The 20,949-nt window shown below is 38.8% G+C and overlaps 1 protein-coding gene across 18 annotated transcripts in view; it reads right to left on the reverse strand.

Annotated features, from left to right (window-relative positions):
- The window catches only part of LOC118590901 (sarcolemma associated protein), a 129,197-nt gene that overhangs the window by 12,366 nt on the left and 95,882 nt on the right, over positions 1-20,949 (reverse strand). For 10 of the 18 annotated variants that reach the window (XM_036198709.1, XM_036198710.1, XM_036198706.1 and 7 more), the window contains 6 exons: positions 17,015-17,095; positions 16,696-16,755; positions 9,689-9,811; positions 7,763-7,837; positions 6,732-7,052; positions 5,835-5,952 (listed from right to left, as the gene is read on the reverse strand). In XM_036198709.1, coding sequence (XP_036054602.1) covers positions 5,835-5,952; positions 6,732-7,052; positions 7,763-7,837; positions 9,689-9,811; positions 16,696-16,755; positions 17,015-17,095 — 778 coding nt within the window. The remainder of the gene's footprint in view (positions 1-5,834; positions 5,953-6,731; positions 7,053-7,762; positions 7,838-9,688; positions 9,812-16,695; positions 16,756-17,014; positions 17,096-20,949) is intronic. The other 8 variants (XM_036198722.1, XM_036198720.1, XM_036198717.1 and 5 more) reach the window with 1 other exon arrangement.

Here is a 20,949-nt window from a genome sequence, read left to right on the forward strand (position 1 = left end):
CGTCAAAGTAAAGAGACGCTGTGGCATGCGGACTTGAGCTACAATATGGCAGGTTCATATGGCGTATGGACTTAAGTGCAGCATGGTGGATTCCTGCCACTGTACACAGTGGTGTCTATAAGCCATGCAGCATGGTGTGTGGTACATGGTGGATATAGCTTTTGCTAGTACAGACAAAAGAAAGAAAGGAGGGGTGGGGGAAAAATAAGGAAGGAAGGAAGGAAGGAAGGAAGGAAGGAAGGAAGGAAGGAAGGAAGGAAGGAAAGAAGGAAGAAAAAGGTTTTGGGGCTACATGCTGCTGGATGGAAGCATAGACCCACTGCTTCAGAGAGTCAGCAATGAACATGGTTTCCCCAGAGCTGGTGGTAAACATAGTTCCACCATGTTGGAAAGCTGAGATGGGCGGAGCCAGCAGCCAAAGCTGCCATTTCAGTCCTAGTCATGCTGCAGTTTAAAACAATTCACAGTAAGAGAGATTCAGATGGGATAAACCTCTAAACAGTTTATAGTGTGTGTAACAATGTACATAGGCTTGGAAGAGAGAGGAAAAAGAATATAGACAGTTATATAAAGAAATACAAAGTTTTAAAAAAATAAAGTCTTTAAAGAGAAAGTAAAAGTAATATAAAAAATAAGCCACGTAAAGATGGAAATCACACAGTCTGGATTATATTGTCTTTGGGATTTTTAACGGCAGAAAGACATTTAATTATAAAGGCTGCTCAGTTAAACCAATATGTGTGTGTATATATATGTATGTATAATATATATAGGTTTTTCAAGACAGGGTTTCTCTGTGTAGCTTTGTGCCTTTCCTGGAACTCACTCTGTATTCCAGGCTGGCCTCGAACTCACAGAGATCCACCTGCCTCTGCCTTCCGAGTGCTGGGAATAAAGGTGTGCCAATATGTATATTTTAAAGGTACCTTGACTTCAAAGTTTGGACCTAAGGTTATGTTGCTTTGGAAAGGAGGCTCTGCTTTTGTTTCCACAGGAAGTAAGAGGCTATGGATTTGTTCCAAGTTAAAATGGATCAGATTTGATCAAGCCAGACCTCCTGTACCTTAACAGATGGTACCTATCAACAAAGGTTATAGCTGGTCTTCCCAGGACTTAACCATTATCTCAAATTTTCTCAAGAAATCCCATAAGACTACCAGCACCCAGTATTAGCATGAAATAGCCTAGAAAACTATGCCCACATTCCCAAAAAACTGGAATATGGATGTTTGTCTGTCTTTATTTAGGTGGTTGGTTATAAATTATTATTGATCATAGTCAATCTCTTTCTATAAGAAGAAAGCGGGGTATGATATAGAAATATAGGATATAGATGTGATAGGATGAAGGAGTAGATTGTTGAATCTACTTTTAAAGAGCAACAACTTGTTTAAAAATGTTTTATATTGCTAAGGATTTTAGTTTATTGATACAAATTTAATTTTGTTATAGTGTATGTACATTTCTACTCTTGTTTAAAGTATTATGTTTATGTAACTCATTGAAATTGTAATGGATAATAAAAGAAATCCAGATTAATAATTAGTCATCTATAATAATCAAACTTATAGTCATGTTAGTTAAGTTTTCTAGGTATACATATATATATTTCAATTAAGTAGGTAATCTTCTAACACTTCAAAGACCTACAGAATATGGCATTTAAAATGTTTTAAAAACTTAGACTTTTCTGGACAGTGGAGATATGTCTGCTCCTGGAAGCACCAATTTACTTACAAGAAGAAGACGGGCATCAAAGACACTCCATATGGAGTTTATATTCTTCTTGGCAAAAGTTAGCCATTTGGGCAAGAAACTGTTTTTGCCTAGACTGCTTGACAAAATGTTGTATCAACTGGACATGCAGGACCCATGGAAAAATGACCACTAAATTTTGCCTAAACAAGGTGAGATGGTCCTTCAGGTTCTTGCTTCGTAGAGGAGACTGCCAGACATTCTACAGGACACAAGGAAAAGTGACTGAGAGACTAGACCTATAGTCTAAAGATTGATGCCCCAATGTTGCAGAGAAACTTTGGGTGATTGTCCAGGCAGCCAGCTGTCTCTGTCATTTCCAGAATTTTGGAAGTTGCTTACAATGCATTTCCTGTTTACTTATGTAATATTATATCTTTCTGGGGTCTTTGATGTAGTTGAAGACTAGATAGTTATAATTTTCCTTGGTTATGATAAAAGATAAGTTAGATATGAAACCTTAGACTCTCAAATATAGGATAAATAGAATATTTTCTTTAAATCTGCCAAATATAAAGACTAGATATTATAACTATAATTCTTGCTTGATAATTGTTCTATTATATGTAATTTCACTATGTTAAAGTTAAAACCTTCCTTTTTGATTAGACAGAAAAGGTGAAGTGCTGTGGGATAATGCTTTTGTACACTGGTTTAATAAAATGCTGATTGGCCAGTAACCAAGCAGGAAGTATATATAGGTGAGGCAAGCAGACGAGGAGAATTCTGAAAAGAAGAAGGGTTGACCCAGGTGGAGCTCCAGGACTCCAATTGTCGAGAAAGAGGAGAGACTGTAAGAGTGTGAATTGCTGAGACCAAGATTGGAAAAAGCACAGGGACAAATAGCCAAACTAATGGAAACACATGAATTATGAACCAAAAGCTATGGAGCCCCCAACTGGATCAGGCCCTCTGGATAAGTGAGACAATTGAATACTTGAACTGTTTGGGAGGCCCCCAGGCAGTGGGACCAGGACCTGTCCTTAGAGCATGAGCTGACTGTTTGGAACCTTGGGCTTACACAGGGACACTTTGCTCAACCTGCAAGGAGGGGACTGGACCTGCCTGGACTGAATCTACCAGGTTGAGCTGAATCCCCAGGGGAGTCTTGGCCCTGGAGGAGATGGGAATGAAGGGGAGGGGCTGGGGGGAAGATGGGGGCAGGGGTGGAAGGGGGGAGGACAGGGGAACCCATGGCTGATGTGTAAAATTAAAACACAAATATAATTTTTTAAAAAAAGAAGGAGAAGAAGGAGAAGGAGAAGAAGGAGAAGAAGGAGAAGAAGAAGAAGAAGAAGAAGAAGAAGAAGAAGAAGAAGAGGAGGAGAAGAGGAGGAGGAGGGGGGGGAGGAGGAGGAGGAGGAGGAGGAGGAGGAGGAAGAAGAAGAAGAAGAAGGGCTGAGTCAGGAGTCACCAGCCAGACACAGAAGAAGCAAGATGTAAAGGCAGAACTGAGAAAAGGTACCAAGCCATGTGGATAAATATAAATAAGAATTATGGGTTAATTTAAGTGTACAAGTTAGTCAGTAATAAGCTTGAGCTCATGGCCATACAGTTCATAAATAACATAAGCCTCTGTGTGTTTACTTGGATCTGAGCGGCTGCAGGACTGGTGGTTGAGAGAGATTTATCCTGACTGCGGGCCAGGAAGGATACAGGAAAGCTTCCAGCTAAAATCAGGAGGTTCAGAATCTTTAGCATATCAATACTTAAAAAACAAGAATAACTAAGCAACACAAACTAGATGGGGCGTGGTGACATACAACTAAAATCCCAGGACTGATAAGGCTGAAATAGGATCTCAAATTCAGGCCCAACCTGGATATCTGCATGACTGATTTACAGGGAAGCTGAGGTAGAAGGACTAGAGTGAGTTCATAGCCAGCCTGGGCTACATAGTTAAGTCCCAGGCCAGTCTAGACGACACAATAAAACAAAACAAAACAAAAAGCAAAAACCAAAACCAAAAAAAAAAAAGCTGTGTGATGATTTTTGTTTTCTTTTGTTTTGTTTTGTTTGTTTTTGGTTTTTCAAGACAGGGTTTCTCTGTGTAGCTTTGTGCCTGTCCTGGATCTCGCTCTGTAGACCAGGCTGGCCTCAAACTCACAAAGATCCTCCTGCCTCTGCCTCCCAAGTGCTGGGATTAAAGGTATGCGCCACCACCGCCTGGCTAGTGATGATATTTTGTTTGTGACCTAACAAATAAAGCTTGCCTAAAGATCATAGTGCAGAGTTAGCCACAGAGGCCAAGCAGTGGTGGAACACACCTTTAATCCCAGCACTAGGGAGATGGAGACAGGAAGTGATATGGCTGGGCAGAGAGAGGAATGTAAGGCAGGAGAAGACAGGAGCTCAGTCTCTTTCAGGCTGGGGATTGTGTAAAGGTAAGAACAAGTGGCTGGCTGCTCTGCTTCTCTGATCTTTCAGCATTTACCCTGACTCCAGGTTTTTATTAATAAAACCAATTATGATTCATGCTACAACTGAGTATAGTAGTTAATGCCTATATTCACAATACTTGGTAGACTGAAGCCAAAGGATTAGAATTTGGGGGCCAGCCTTGGCTACATAGCAAGTTCAAAGCCAGCTTGAGCTACATGTGACCCTATTTCAAAGTATTAACAAATAAAAAAAACAATTTCTTTACATGTGCTGCCATACAGGTAATCAATACATATACATGTAAGCATATTGTAGGTCTTTATTTTGTCCTCTTCCTATTTTAGGCATTGCTTTTACTAACTTGCATGTTACAAGTAAATGTTTGCTTTATTCATTAATTATCACCACATATTCAAAACATAATATACATAAAATGACTAAGCAAAGTAATGGCATTAGAAGAGAAAAATCAGGGACTAGAGAGATGGCTCAGTGGTTAAGAGCACTGGCTGGTGTTCCAGAGGACCCTCCCTCTGGAACAAGTTCCAGCATCTCATGGCAGCTCACAACTGTCTGTAATCCTAGTTCTGGGGAATGACTATGGTTCTACAGAATCTAATGCACTACATATGTATGGTACTCTTACTTACACACAGGCAAAACACATATAAAATAAAAATACATAAAATCTTTAAAAAGAGAGATAAAATCAAAGTGCTTTATGGATCCTTATGCTGAGATTTCATAGTATTATAATGAGGTGCTTTAGAGAACAAACCAGCAGATCTTGTTCCTTCAAGTATTTCCTTATTTATTAGGAGGGGTGACAGATGGAGGTAATACTGCCCAAACTGTAGAGCTAACAAGGGCATTGAACACCTGGTCCTCCTGCCTCTGCCTCCTAAGTGCTGGGATTACAGAGGTGTGCCACCATATAGATTAGCGTGTGTGTGTGTGTGTGTGTGTGTGTGTGTGTGTGTGTGTGTGTGTGTAGCCTATGTATATGTATCAAGATATGTGATATGTGTGTTTGCACATGTATACGTACAGGTGTGTACATCTATTCCAGCCTAAGGGAAGGCCAAAATCAATGTTAGATGTCTTCCTCCAAAGACAAGGTCTTATTGAACCTAGAGCTTCCTATTTTTGGCTAGTCAGGTTAGAGCAAGCCATGGGTCCAACCTCACTCTCTCAAAATCTCTCTATCATCCCCTCCCTCAAGCTAGGAATAGAACCCATGGCCTCAAGTCCTCTAGTAGTTTGCTATATTCCTAGCCACATCCTGTGTGATTTAGAAGCTAAATTTATCCCTCTTGTGGTAAATTCTTTATTATAGATCACCACTCTTACTAACAGAGCAATGGAATGAAAGAACAATCATTTTATATGTGAAAAGTACTTTCATTTTGTTAACAGGACAGTTTCTGGTTTGAATCTGTGCTGTTGGTTTTCAGCAGTGGGGAATGGTACAGCAGGGGCATCTAACTGGATCTGAATTCTAGGGTATTCCAAAAGGAGCTTGCTTACAGGACACAGTGGTAAAAGGAATGAAACGATGAAATACTTACTATGTTTAACTTGTCAAATAACCAGTTTGGCTGAACATTTTCTTCCAAAATGGTATGGAAGTATCAAAATTTAATTTCCATAAGAATTAAAGATAAATATTTTGAAGTTAAAGGGAAGTTCTTACATACTTGTGCAATTCTTTTTCTTGCCGTTGCAGTTCTGATGACAACAAAACATTTTCCTTTTTTAGAGAATGGCATTCAGTTTCCAATACATTCCATTCCTTTTTCAACTTCTCTAATTCACCTAAAATAGCCGCAAAACATAGTTGTTAATATAGGAATCAAAAACACCCATATTCAAGGGAAACATCGTAACATTTCAGAGAATACATTTTCCCCTCTTAAAAGCATGTAGGTTTTTATAGAGCAGTCTTTAATTCCTCTCACTTTGCTTCTATTGCACAAAGAAATGCTGTCACCTTAAAAAACAGGGTATTTCTTTTCCTTCACTGTTTGTTTGTTTGTTTGTTTGTTGGCCGGGAGGTCACTGTGGAGCCCTGACTGGCTGGGACAGCTCTCTGTAAACCAGGCTGGCCACAAACTCACAGAGCACCATCTGCCTCTGCCTCCCGCGCACTGGCATTATGAGTATGTTCCACTACGCCTGGCTGCTTCACTGTTTTAAGACAATAATGTTATTGTTTGCTTGTTTTTGACATACACTCTCAGGATATAACATAGGCAGGCCTTACGCTCGTAATCCTCTGGTCTCTACTTCCTAGGTGCTGGGATTATGGGTGTGCACCATTGTTATGACATATACTCCTCAATGGCATTATAAAGGATTAATAGTACATGCCTGTAAAAACACACTTCTCACCTATAGACCTGCAGAATATACCTACAGCCCTAATACAGAAGCCCTGGTTTTTATAGTTACCTTCTATCAAAGAGAACAGTCACTGCTGCCATGAGTTAGGAGCTAGCAGGTGTGGGCTGGGACAACATAGTGGGACTAAGGGCCACCCCCTCCTATTCCCTGAAAGCAGGAGTTAGGAGCTTTGCGCCTAAACATTCACTCACCTTGCAACCTTGTTGCCTCCTCTCTTTGCTGGTCTTCACACTGCTGACATCTAAGCTGGAAACTGCTCTGTAAACTGGTGATTTCTTTCTCATATTCAGACGCTGCTTTCCGCCAACCCTCAAGCTCTGCTCTCACCTTCTTAAGCTCTTCTTGCAAAGAAGCAAAGTCAGTGTCCCTCTCAGAAGCAGCCTTTGCTGCTGCTTGATGAAGGAGCAAAATCTCATCTTGGGCACTAAGCAATTTATCTCTTGTGCTGGAGATTTCAGTGTCCTTTTCCTCTTGGAGATTCCCCATATCCACATGTAACTTCTGCAGCTGGACTGTAAAAATATATTAACTATCATTTTCTTAAGTTCATAGGAATTAGGAACAAAATTACAAGACATTACAGGATACAGCTTTTATGTAGCCTAGCTGTCATAGCTGTTTCTTTTAATTAAATTACACAAGCAATCCATATTAGACACATGAAATACCAAAATACAGATGCAAAAGGGAAAAGCCAAAAGTCTAAAGCAAATTTTATTTCCCCCCTACAGAGATGAGATTTATTTTAATATTTGGTAATTATTCTCTTTGTTTTTCCAATGCCTTCATGCAGATATGAAAACAAGCATTAAGTAGAAAGGGATATTATCTAATACGTATTTTTTCTGTCCTCTTCCTGGTAAAAATATTTTGGGTGAAGGGGTGAGACAAAGTTTTATTTAGCTCCAGCAAACCTCAAATTCATTATGTAATTGAGTTAAGTCTTGAACTCATGACCCTCCTACATCGCCTCTTGAGATTACAGACATGCACCGCCACAGTTAGCATCACCCCTGCCTTTTATGTCTAAATACTGGGTTAATGCGGCAATCCCTCCCTGTCATCTCCTTTAAAGAAAAAAAATGTCCAAGAGGCCAGTGTAACAGTTTCTAGGGAAGAACCAGAGACCTGACAACTGAGGACCCTCTGCAATCTTACTGTGCCATGCCTTTTCAATTACTGAACGAGACAATAACCACAACCATCTTGGGATGGCCCATACCTTGAAGAACCTGTATTTGTTTAGCAGATTCCTCAACTTGATTGCGATAGGCTTTACGTTCTTCTTCCAAAAGAGCTACAAAGCAAAAACAAGGTGGATTGAATTTTGTGAGTTAATGAAAAGCATTCACAATTGCATAGCTAGAAATTTCTAAAATTTTTCCTTCATAGTTTACTGAAAGACACAAGATTTAGGTGATAAGTACTATCAATATTAGCCACACAAAACAATAGTAAGTAATAAGTCTATAAAATCCAGTTATGGAATTTCTACATAGCATACCACCAACAAGCCTTTCTTACACAAGAAATATCCTAATAATTAGTAATCATCACTGTCTCATAGCACAGGTTTATAATCCCAAATACTAGAAAAGCTAAGGCAAAGAAATTCACAAGTTCAAGGCCAGCCTCAGCTACACACTGAACTCAAAGCTAGACTAGGCTATGTTGGAGGACCCTGTCTATAAAAGAGGATTAGAAATATACCTCAGTGGTGGCATGCTTGACTACTATACACCAAGGCCCAGGTACAAGCCCTAGCACCATTAAAAAAGAATAATGTATTAAGGGCCAGGCATGGCATTGCATATTTTAATCTAATCCAAGCACTTAGGTAACAGAGGCAGACAGATCTCTGTGATTTCAAGTGAGCCTGGTTTGTGCAGCGCCCTTGCCAACAAAGGCTACGTATTGAGACCCTACCTCAAAAACAAAAACACCTTGCAACTACAAATGAACAAAACAAATCTTAAAAAAAAAATACACACACACACCAAAACAAAATAAAATTAAAAAAAAAAAAAAACACCCCAAAACCTAATATTCTTGTGTTTACTGTGAAGCACATAGTAAATACAAATTAATGGCTGATTGCTAAATACTTTTTCATTGTAATTAAGTGTTAGCCTGTATCCTCTAAGAGTCAAGAGAAAAGAATGCCTGGTTTGTTTTGTTTTTTAATTTTTGCAGGTCTGAGGATCAAAGCCAGGGTTTCGACACACTAGACTGGCCTTACACCGAGCTATAGCTACCTTGAGCTACTGTCCTCAGAGCTCATCAAGAAAGTAATGTCTTTAAAAATCAGGAAAGGAAACAGTCATAGGAAGAGCCCAGCTTTTTCTTGGCATTTGAATTGTTCTTCAGCTCAGAAAGTACATCTTATAAAGCCTAAGGATGCCCTAAGAATCCTTGAGATCTTAGGACTCTCCAAGATTCATTGCCACAGGGCAAACACTGGAATGTTAAGGAAGCCTAAGGTCCAGAGAACAGCAAGACCCACTGGCAAATGGTTATCACAAGGGCCATGAGGAGAGGTGGCCAAGAGGAGATCCTACCCCTTTTCTTTTCATTTCTGAGGGAGTCTAGCTACCCAGGCTGGCCTCAAACTTGTGCTCTTCTTTCCTCCATATGTACCACTGTGCTCAGCTCAGAAGATCCCATACTCTGAACCTTGCCCACAGTCTTACTGTTAAATAAACTCCCCACCCCAAACTGAGCACTAATATTGGGTATAACTCAATTTACAGGGTTCCCCCAAGTAAATTGATTGATTGGGCATCTCACATCAAAAAAAAAAAAAAATCTGAACTATGAAATCTGAAACTTTTGACCCCAACCATTTCAGATAAGGACTTCGTTGTCTAGGAACTTGCTATGTAGACCAGGCTGGCCTCGAACTCAGAGATCCACCTGCCTCTGCCTCCTGAGTGCTGGGATTAACTGCGTTCGCCACCACCGCCACAATCCTCATCTTACCATCTGAAATGGGAGCTTAGAAGGTGAATGGATGTCCGACAACAAGCCTAGCAAAGCCCTGATTCTGGAGACCCTGCCATGCATGCCTATGGGTTCTGAGTTTTCTGACATCAAAGCACACTGTCTGCTTTCTCAGGCCCCCGGGGAGTTGCAGTGATCTTGATCTCACCTTGAAGTTCAAAGCATTTTTGTTTACTTGTTCTAGCTAGCTCCTGGGCTTCGATCAATTCTTTTCGAAGATGCTGAATTTCTTGTTTGGCCTCAGTTTCTGACTGTGCACCATGCAAGTCATCTGACAAAAACATATTTATTTTAAAAGCAAGTGTTAGTACTGCACTATAATCTCTATAGTTAAAGTCTAGCGCTTTTTCATGTTTAGACACACACACACACACACACACACACACACACACCTAAGCACATGGCACAACTAAGTTAAACAAATTAGAGTAAGCATATTAGTTATCTTTACCTTCGACAACACAGAGTTAACATGGATACTAGTACTATAAAATACAGAAATTAACATACAGCTCCTGTAAAACTTGAAATTTGGTGAGATAGGCATAACACTGTTCTCCAACAATTTTCAAAGTATATTTATTATTATTATTGTTATCTCTCTCTCTCTCTCTCTCTCTCTCTCTCTCTCTGTCTGTGTGTGTGTGTGTGTGTGTGTGTGTGTGTGTGAGAGAGAGAGAGAGAGAGAGAGAGAGAGAGAGAGAAAGAGAAAGGCCACAGTGCATGTGTAGAGGCCAGAAGACAACATAAGGAAGTTGGCTCTTCCATTCCACCATGGGGTCCTAGGGATCGAACTCAGGACACCAGGCCTGGCAGCAGTGCCTAATTTATCAGATGAGCCCTCTTTCCACTTCCTTCTCCATCATTTTTGAAATTTAACAATAAGACAAAAGAACTTTACTTGGAACTTAAATGAAAATGGAAAAACAAAAGAAATTCTTCTTCAAGAAAGAAATGAAGACCAGCAAGGCTCAGTGGGTAGAGGCATATCCATGCAGACTCAGGGATCTGTGTTCCACCCTGGAATCCCACAAGACAGCAGGATGGAACAGACTCCCTAAGAGTTGTCCTCTTAACTCTGCACCCATACCTCTCCCCATCCCACCCCACCCCCAACAAACAAATAAACTAAATTAAAACAAACAACAATGAAAAACCTCTGGTTTTGTTTGTTTTTGCTGTATGTGTGTTATACATGTTTGTATTTGTTGAGAAAGAATCTCACTATGTATCCCTGTCTAGTCTGAATCTCAGCATGCACACTAGGCTGGCATGAGATCTGTCTCTGCCTCCTGAATGCTAGGATTAAAGGTATACACCAGCAAAAAAAAAAACAAAAAGAAAAAAAAAAATCAGAAAACAGTTTTTTTAAGTATTATTACAATGTTACTTGTAGAATACAAAACAATAAAGTGTGTGTGTGTGTGTGTGTGTGTGTGTGTGTGTGTGTGTGTGTGTAATAACATTTAAAGAAGCAGAGACCATTTGAGGGTAGCATAATAGGAGTTGGAGGAAGGGAAGGGTAATGGGGAAACAAAGTAGTTACACTTTAATTTAAAAAAAACAAAAAACCATCAGCCCTAAACACACAATAAAAACTAGACAAGATACTCCACTGTATCTAATTTGTGCCCAATATCATATCACAGCAGGTAAACATACTTGCCGAATTATTAACTGATGTCATCTTAGCGATTTAACTAAAATATATTTAATCCAGCATTATACCTCAAATATGCCACTTTCCTAACCTTTTTCCTTTCTACTCTGTTGTTTATCTTTGCTGTATTGAAACTTCCAGTGGGCTAGAAAGGTAACCCAGTGACTAAGACAGCTTGCTAAGCAACCATGAGAAATAGAAATCAGATTCTGGCACCCAGGTAACAAACTAGGTACCTTGCAAATACCTGTTACTACAGCTCCAAAGGATCTCATATCCTTTTCTGGCCTCCAAGTGCACACAGGCATATACACATCACCACCAAAAAAAAAAAAAAAAAAAAAAAAAAAAAAGGCACACACATACACACACACAAAATCAAACATTTAAAAGTATTTTGGCTATAGAACACTGACACTGACCAACATCATCCAGTAAGTAATATTTTTATATTATATTCTAGTTGGGTTTTACATTCTTTTGCTTGCAAGTAGTTCAGCTTTACTATACAGCAAGGTCTAGGTTAGCCTGGGCTATATTGTGAGATCTTGTAGCAAAAAGTAAAAGATTCTTACTACAGTAGGAGACAAGAAGATAAATATGTAAGAAATTATACAGTTATGAAGCCATTCTTTGATCCCTACTATAACAGTAACTACTCAAGTGAAAATAATCAGCATATGCTAATAACATGTAATAACAAATCTGAGGTTTAATGGAACATGTATATAGTCATAGGCAATTCTCCACAAGATACTCATTAGTTACAAAAAGAAAATTAGTTACTTTGCAAGGAGAAACAACACCTTAAATAGTCAAGGTTAATGTCACCAACCACAGAACAATTCAGTATCAGGCACTTTCTTACATGAGACCTAACATTTCTGTAAACATATACCGTTTAATCTAGTCATGAGGAGACATTAGTCATATACAAACTGAGAGACATTTTAATTGTCCCATGCTGTTCAAAACTGTTAATGTCACAAAACCCAAAGGAGTCTGGCGAGACAGACAAAGGCAGTATGTGATTCAGGACTCTTTTGTCACTGGCACATTACAGAGACAACAGAAAAATGAGAATAGAGTCTGCAGACCGGGAGTATAGTCACACACCAATGTTAAGCTCTTAATTTTGAGAACGGTATAGCAGTCACATAAGAGGAGCTAGATATGTGTAGCGAAGTAGTTAGGAGTAAAGGTTATCATGTCTGAATGCTCCACAGGTAAAAGGAGAGAGACAGAAAAATAAGGAGGAATAAAATTTGATACAGTGAACAACTGTGGGTGTAGCACTTACATCTGGGAATTTGATGAGAATATATAGGACTCTTAGTCCTAATGCTGTAACTTTTCTATAGGTCAGGAATTACGTCAATGTAAAAACATTAAAAGAGGCTGGGCGGTGGTACGCACACCTGTAATCCCAGCACTCGGGAGGCAGAGGCAGGTGGATCTCTGTGAGTTCAAGGCCAACCTGGTCTACGGAGCAAGATCCAGGAAAGGCGCAAAACTACACAGAGAAACCCTGTCTCGAAAAACCAAAAAGAAAAAAGAAAAAAAATTAAAAGAAAACACCTACATATATTTAAATAGAGGGAATGTAGAATATCCAAACTTACTGAATCTAGGAGGTAAGCATATATAGGTGGTGTTCCTGGTCTTCTTCAACACTTACCATGTTAGCATTTTTTTTAATAACTTAAAAAACATCTCTCTTCAAGTAGCCAACCCTAATGCTACCGTCTTAGGCAAGCCCCCTTCTGGTTCTATCATTATGAGCACAGTAAGAGTAGATGAGTCACTGTAACAGCTAAAGGAAAGCTGCTTTGCTGTAATAAGAGGATCCATCTCTGAAGTCTACAGCCAGACATTCTCATGCCCAGCAGGACACTCCTCGTGACAGGTCATGCTGGGATCAGAACTAACACAGCAAGCGCTTTGCTTTCACAAGAAGTACATAGGAAGTGGGTTTTATGCCAAGCAATCACATCTTAAAGGGAAAAATATAATCAATGCATAATGAGCTGTACTCATACAAGGGAGCACTATTTTCAAATTAGTTTTCTGAATCATATAAAGAACCAACATTTTAATTACAAAAAATAAGATGGTATGTATCAAACCACACAAACACAAATTCTAGAGCATTTGGTCACAAGAGCAGTACTACTACTGACTAAAATTTTCACAAATTAAGTCTGGTGCAATAACCACAAATGACCCCATTCAAACTAGTAACACAGTTAGTGTGCAAACCCTCCAGCTAAACAACCAAACCTGACTTTATCAAGAACAAATGAGCTCTTTCTGTGCGAAGGCTGACTAAGCACCCGTTGTTGTTCATAAGGTTTACTGAGCAATGCTTTATTAGTTTACTGTGTTTAGTCTACTTTCACTGCGCCCTATTCTTTTTCTAAAAAAGAAATTTTTTTAAATCAGTCTGCTTCACAACCTTGGGGAAAGTCTGATGATGAGTATTAATGGAAAATATTTAGATGGGGTAAATGCAAGCCTCCTGCAGCCTAAATTATTTTCTCTATCTTTTCTTTTGTGGGCTGAGTCTGATAATTTATCCTCTTCCTTTAAGAGAGAATTCCAAGTTGTGTGTGATGGTGCACCCCTATAATCCCAGCACTCGGAAAGCAGCAGTCTCAGCTATCCCATATCAAACCAGAAAATTCTGTCAAACTATTACACCTAATTATATAGATTACAAATCATAACCACACACAATAAAGCACAATTTAAATGTTTCTAGTAAGTTATAGTAAATAAATAATTTTAGGAATACATAAAACTCTTACAAAGGAAAAACAATGATCACCATTTAAAGTAATAGTGGTTATTTCTTGACAACTTTGATAAAATTCACCTGTTCCTAGTCAAGCATGTAATGACTTAACACTCTGTTCTCTCCTTAAAGGTTGTTATTTTATATGTATGAGTGTTTCTCCTGCATGCACTCATGGACACCACATTCACACCTGGTGCCCACAGGAGTCAGAGGGTACTGGGTCCTCTCAAACTAGAGCTATGGATAGTTATCAACCATTAGGTGGGTGCTGAGAACCAAACTGAGTCCTCCAGAGCAGCTTGTGCTCATCCATTTAGCCATTGCTCTGGTGTTTACCATTATGTTCTTAAAATCAAGCTGTGGGGCACTGGAGAGAAGACTCAGCAGTGCAGAGTGTGTACTGCTTTGACAGAGTACCAAAGTTCAGTTCCTAGCATCCACAAAAGGCAGCTTACAAACTCCTGTAAAAACTACACCTTCAAAGAATCTGATAACCTCTTTTGGCCTCCACAGGTACCTGCACTCATGTGCACTTACTTGCACATAGACATATACACATAGTTAATTAAAAATGAAATAAATCTAAAAATAATTTTAGGAAATCAAGTTGTAAAATCTTTCTATTTTACTGAGAGGCAGATTGGCCTCTAAATTTGCCACACAGTTGAAGATGGCCTTGAGTTCCTTTCTCTTAAATATTGACATTACAGGCATGTGCCACCACAACCAGCTTCAAAATCTTGGAACAGCTATTGTTAAAATACTATTTCTTTAACAAAAGTTAGCAATCACACAGAAGTGTGAGAAGGGAAGGAAAAAAGGAATGAAGGGAGAGAGACAGAGAAAGAGTGTGAGTGTGTATGCGCATGCACGTGAATGTGCATGGTATTTGGTTATATATGTGTCCATACATGTGTGCATATGTGTGGACACATACATGAACTTGTGAATAAAGGCCAGAGGTCAATGTTAGGGGTCTTCCATACATACACATAATTAAAAATAAATTAAAATAAATAAAAAAGTATTAATAACAGTTGAATACAATTAGCACAATTACAATGCTACTTAAAAATGAATCCAAATTTAGCTGACAAGATTTAAGATATTTATATAGCACAAAAGAAAATATAAACTGCTACTTTTATGAGTGTTTATTACTTAAATTTCCTTTATGATTGTTTATTACCTAAATTTCATCCCTTCTTATTTTTTCATGTTTCCATAAAGCACTAAGGTTCTGTTTACCTCTGCCCGGTATCAGCTCTTTTGTCTGTTTGTTTGCAGTACTCCCTTCCCCAGCACCAGCCTATTTGTTTGCTTGTTTATTTGTCTTGCATGCTGGGAATCTTGCAAATCCAGGGCCTTGTACCAGAGTGGCAGGTACTCTTAACAATGACCTCATCCCTTTTTTCCAGTATCAATAACATCCTATACAATAATAGTTTTGCATTGCTATCAAGATTTCTAAACTGTGCAAACATTCACTTATTTTAATTACTATGACATGAAAAAAATCATGCCTTTTCAACCCAAAAGTCACCTAGGAGCTGTACAGATCAGTAAGTAAAGGGAACTGTGATCAGACTGAAGGACACATTGGCTGTCTGGGTCAGCAATCCTCAGGAACTTCCCTGGACTGTGGAATTCAGTCAAAACTAGTTCCAGCAGCCATGTGATTTTCAGCCTCCATGGAGAAGGAGAAAGAAAGTGAGGGTGTCCAAAGGAAAGACCACTGGGAGAATCTGAGTAAACTCATTCTTGTCATGGTTAAACTAGGCCAGCAGCAGGGCCATGTGGGGTGAACCAAGCCTCCTTCCTCATATCTCAAAATCCAGAGTCTGGGCTGTGAGGTCCCTTAATAGTCCACTAGGACAAAAGGTATGTGCACACAAAGAACCTTCAACAGCTACCACTGTTGTTCTCCTCCCAGAGAGCTTCCTGGTTGGTGTTAGTCCACCACTCCCCACATGTTCATCTACTGGACAGAAACTCCATCTAACGTGAGACAAGGGAAAATGTATATGCTCAGAATCACAGCTTTACCAATAAGTTTTCCCCAAGACACTTTATTTTAAAATCCTTACGTAAAAAATTGACACATCCTATCCACTGTATTCTAAGAGCAACTACCAAAAAATAAATGTACTTCCTTTTTAGGGGGGAGACAAGTAAAAAGGTTCAGCACAGCACCTCTCAACCCAGTGAGAGCAGGAGACTCCATCTTCCCGAGGATGGTTATCCAATTGCTAAGTCCTTGGCCCTGAAACCACACACATAGAGGCTACACTAAACAGACTATGCGGCTATATTCATGTGTTTATGCACATACACGTAACAACAATAAGGAAAAGAGGACATGAAGGAGAGGGAACGGGTGGAGCATGGAAGGACCTGGAGGGAAAACATAGATGGGGAAGATGTAATTGTAAAAGAGAAAGAAAGATCTTAGCCCCGTGTTTCTCAGAGTCTCTTGAGGACTGGGAATTATTGGGAAATAAGGAAGACCAGCAAAGGAAAACTGACTCAAGTTAGTCTGTAATTTAAACGTGTATAGGTGTTTTTAGCAAGTGCTGGCACCAACACTTTAAATTTTAGTTCCTCCTACTGTACACAACCTTTCTAATCAGTAAACCAAAATGTAAAACTTCATGTACATGAAACAGATTTAAAATGTTGTGAAAACACATTAAAGTACCTTTTAAAAGAGACACTTTAGCAATGGGTTCATTTAGGTCTTGCTCATCCATCTGGGCGTCTACAAGGGGGATAAAGAATTATAGAGTTTATAAATCTATCAGCAAGTTATTATTATCACAATAAATCAAAAGTACACATCTATGTTTGGATAGTTGAAAATAGTTTTAACAAAATATCCAAGATTTTATAGAGGGGATCTGTTAAGTCAAAACACTGCTTTTTCACTAAAAACAAACTCTGAATTCCAACCACATTAACCAATGAACCTAAATTGCCAGAAGACTGCTCAGATTTGTAAATACTAGGTTAAAACTCACCTGTAGTGTCGTCGCTGCTTTTTTCCTTGCTTGGACTCAGAGTATCTGATAAGTCAGATTCCTTTGCTCTTGCCTGGTTTTCTATTAGGAAAAACACAAAAGTCAAAATGTTATTATAACTCAACACCTTCTCTCAAAAAAACTGCTTTAAGTGTGAATGCTCAGAACCTGTGCCCATGCAAAATAGTGTTAAAAACCAACTAAGATCACCCAATCTCTTTGTTCTTCACTACCCGATCCAAAATGCAGTGCTGGTAATTTCCCCACGCTCACAGCAAATCACAGTGTCGGTCCTGCCCGCTGTGCGGAGGGCTGGGACTCTCACTCGAGTCCGTCCACTTATCAACCAGGAACAGAACTGCGGCCAGCTTTGATACAGTAATCAGGAAAGCACACCAAATGCAGCAGAGTTCCCAGGGCAATGAGGAAACCAAAGATGACTGCAGGAAAAGCCTGGAGGCTTCCCTTAGTGCCGTCACAAAATCACTCTAAACTCACAGTAGAAAAATACCTCTTACATGAGGAGCCCATCTCTAAAGACAACATAATGAACGGGAATTACAAGAAGGGGCACCTGTTCTAAAGGTTCCAGTGTGTTTTCAAGAGCTACTCTGCCTCATCTGACCAGGTCATTCTAGGCCAGTGCCCTCACGGGTTCAATCATAGACCGACAGTTTATTAAAGATTATGAGTGACTAAGTCCCAATCAATACAGTAGCATAAGTATATATTCTTTGGCATTCTTTAGGACAGTGATCAACAGAGAAGGTCATTTCCTCAACTAAAATTCTATAACATCACTTCTAGGCATCAACTAAGCTTCATAATACAAAATACATGCCTGTATTAATTCCCACAGGGGTTCAGTTATGTAGGCCTCTTTATAGGGCTGTGCATAACAGCTCATTACAGACTGCCATTCTTTGCTTGAATCTACACTTCCCTAACCTCAACAGCCATTTTCTCTATCTGGCCCATGTTGTGAGGTATAGCTTTTACTTCATTACTTCTAAGGAAATAAGTATTTTTCTAGTATGTTACTCTTTTTTATTATATATTTTCTGTTGTATTCCCCCCTACCCTACCCTACCGAACCCCAACCCCTGTTGATCATACTCCACTTTCTGGGGTATACAGATGTTATTTCTCTAATGAGATAATCATATTCATTAAGTGGATTACTATCTTCATGATCACAATTAATCATGGCATATATCTGACTGTACCATTGTGACAATATATATCAAAATTTAAAATATGCAAAACCATGAACTGGAGTGATGCCTCAGCAGTTAAGAGCATTTCCTACTCTTGCAGGGAATCTTGGTTTGGTTCCTGCACCAACAAAGTATCTCACAACTGACTGTAACTCCAATACCCCTTTTGGCTTCTGTGGGCATCAGACACATATATGGTACACATACATACATGCAGAGTATAACATATATATATATATATATATATATATATATATACACACACACACACACACACCTATAATTAATACATCTAATAAATAAATAAAATGTATAAAACCACTTTCATTTTTCCCTAAGGAAAAAATGGATTATGTGAGGTATTACATAAGGATGCTCCTTACAGCACTATCATTATGGGAAGATTAAATATATATGATACTTATTATTATTAACTAAAAATTAAAGTATGATATATATATATATATACATATATATATACACAGAGAGAGATTGATTTTAAATATTTACATACTTAGTTAAAACTATTTAGAGATTTTGCTTCTCCCCCTGCCCCCCTTTTTTCTTTCTTGAGACAGGGATTCATTGTGTAGTCCATGTTTACCTCTTACTTATGAATCTCCTGCCTCAGCTAGTAAGTGCTGGGATTACAGTGCATACCCAACAAGCTATGAAGTTTTTGTTATACGTGTATTTTCAAGGTCTAGTAGCATACACAACAAAGGTATTAATCAACACTTATTGCTAGAGATGGGGACATGAGGGTATTTATTAACTTCACTAAATCCATTCAAGAATGAAACAGAAGACAGAACAAACAAATGATAGAACATCTATTTCTTTTTAAAACATCTATTTTTGGTCATGAAGCAGTATCTAACTTTGTAGTATTAAAAAGTTATTACTAGAGCTAGAGATGACTTAACAGTTCAGACTTTGCATTGCTCTTCCAGATGACCTGAGTTCAGTTCCCAGCACCTGACTTGGGGAGCTTACAGCTACCCGTAACTCTAGCTCCAGAGGCTCTAACACCCTCTTCTGGATTTTGAGGGAACCTACACTTACAAACATACGCCAACACAGAGACATGCATATAATATACACATAATCTAAGTACAGCAAAAATCAATCTTTAGAAAGTACTATTTGTAACTCACTGTAGATGTGTGTATCTGCATGTGGATATGTGCATACAACTGCAAGTGCCTACAGAGGCCAGAGGTGTCTGATTCCCTGGAGATGGAATCAAAGATGGTTGTGAATCACCTGATGTGGGTACTGGGAACTGAATTCTGGTACTTAGAAAGAGCAGCAAGTACTCTTAACTGCTGAGGCATCTCTCCAGCCCCCTTTTAAAGTATTTTTAAAAATTCATTACTGATTGATTTTTTTCTCTGCAGTATTTCATCACTAAGATACATATAAAAGAAAATGGAAGAACTAGCAACATAATAACAAAACTATTCCTGAATTGAGAGACATATGCAGTGACTGTTGCATGGTATCTTGACTAGGCACAACTACCACAGAACAAACACGCCAACCATAGGCCATTTCTGTGTGTACTACTGGACCCATTACTTGGAAAGAAGGCAAAGTTGAAGATCAAGAAGGAGAAAGAACTCACTTTTTTTGGTTGTTTTGTTGTGTTGTTGTTGCTGTTGTTTTAAACAAGGTCTCACTCTATATCTTAAGCTGGCTTGGAACTTGCTATGTAGCCCAGAATAGATTCATGGCACTCCTTCTGTCTTAGCCCCTGTATGCTGGGATCTGAGTATCAAATCTAGCTGTATTAACCTCTGTTCAATGTGAGCACAGAGCTTCCTGCTTATAAGCAGTGTATAGTTAAATTCCCACATAAGGGCCAACAAGATGGCTCAGCAGATAAAGACACTTGCTTCCAAGCCTGACAACCTTAGCTCAATTCCCAGAACCCACGTGGTAGGAGAGAACCAATTCACACAGGCTGTCATCCATCTTATATTTAGGCATGCCACACATGGCAACTGTGCACTCCCATACCCACAAATAAACAAACACACAAATGCTTTTTAAGAATACCACAGTAATCCTGTAAGTTAAATTTCATTTTACAACTGAAGAAAGTAAACCTAGACATGCTGAGACACATGTAATCCAGCACCAAGGGAGTGCTGACATCAGAGCATCATGGCTTTGAGTCCAATCAATGACACACAGTGACACCCTATCTCAAAAACAAAACAACCAGCCTAACACACACACTGAGAAAAGTGGGGAAACTGAGGTTTAAAGATCTAAAGTGAGTTGCCTGAGGATACACAGTTAGAATTATCTACTTGTATTCCTTTTCACTTCTAAGCTACTATGGAGATGTAATGACAGTAACTTGAGTTAGTCCTAAATCAAAAAGCACATGTAAAACATGATTATGATTATATACCATGTTAAATGAAGCCTTCAGTGGAAACAGTAAGACTGCTAACAGCTGATGATTTAGCAACTGTCATTTTCAATGGAAAAAAGACAAAGTCCACATAAAAATCACTAAATGCATTTTTACAAGACAAGTAATTTTAGTCAAATTCAAGAGAAGTATTTTATAGCCAGATTGTAAACATTTAAAATATAGCTATTATGGCCACTCAGCTTGCTCTCAGGAATCTGGCAAAGTAAAAAGTATTAACAAATGTTGATTAATAAAATGTAAAGCTTATATATTTATAGTATCATTCTTGG

The sequence above is a fragment of the Onychomys torridus genome, chromosome 9, assembly GCF_903995425.1.
Source record: "Onychomys torridus chromosome 9, mOncTor1.1, whole genome shotgun sequence".
Taxonomy (NCBI): domain Eukaryota; kingdom Metazoa; phylum Chordata; class Mammalia; order Rodentia; family Cricetidae; genus Onychomys; species Onychomys torridus.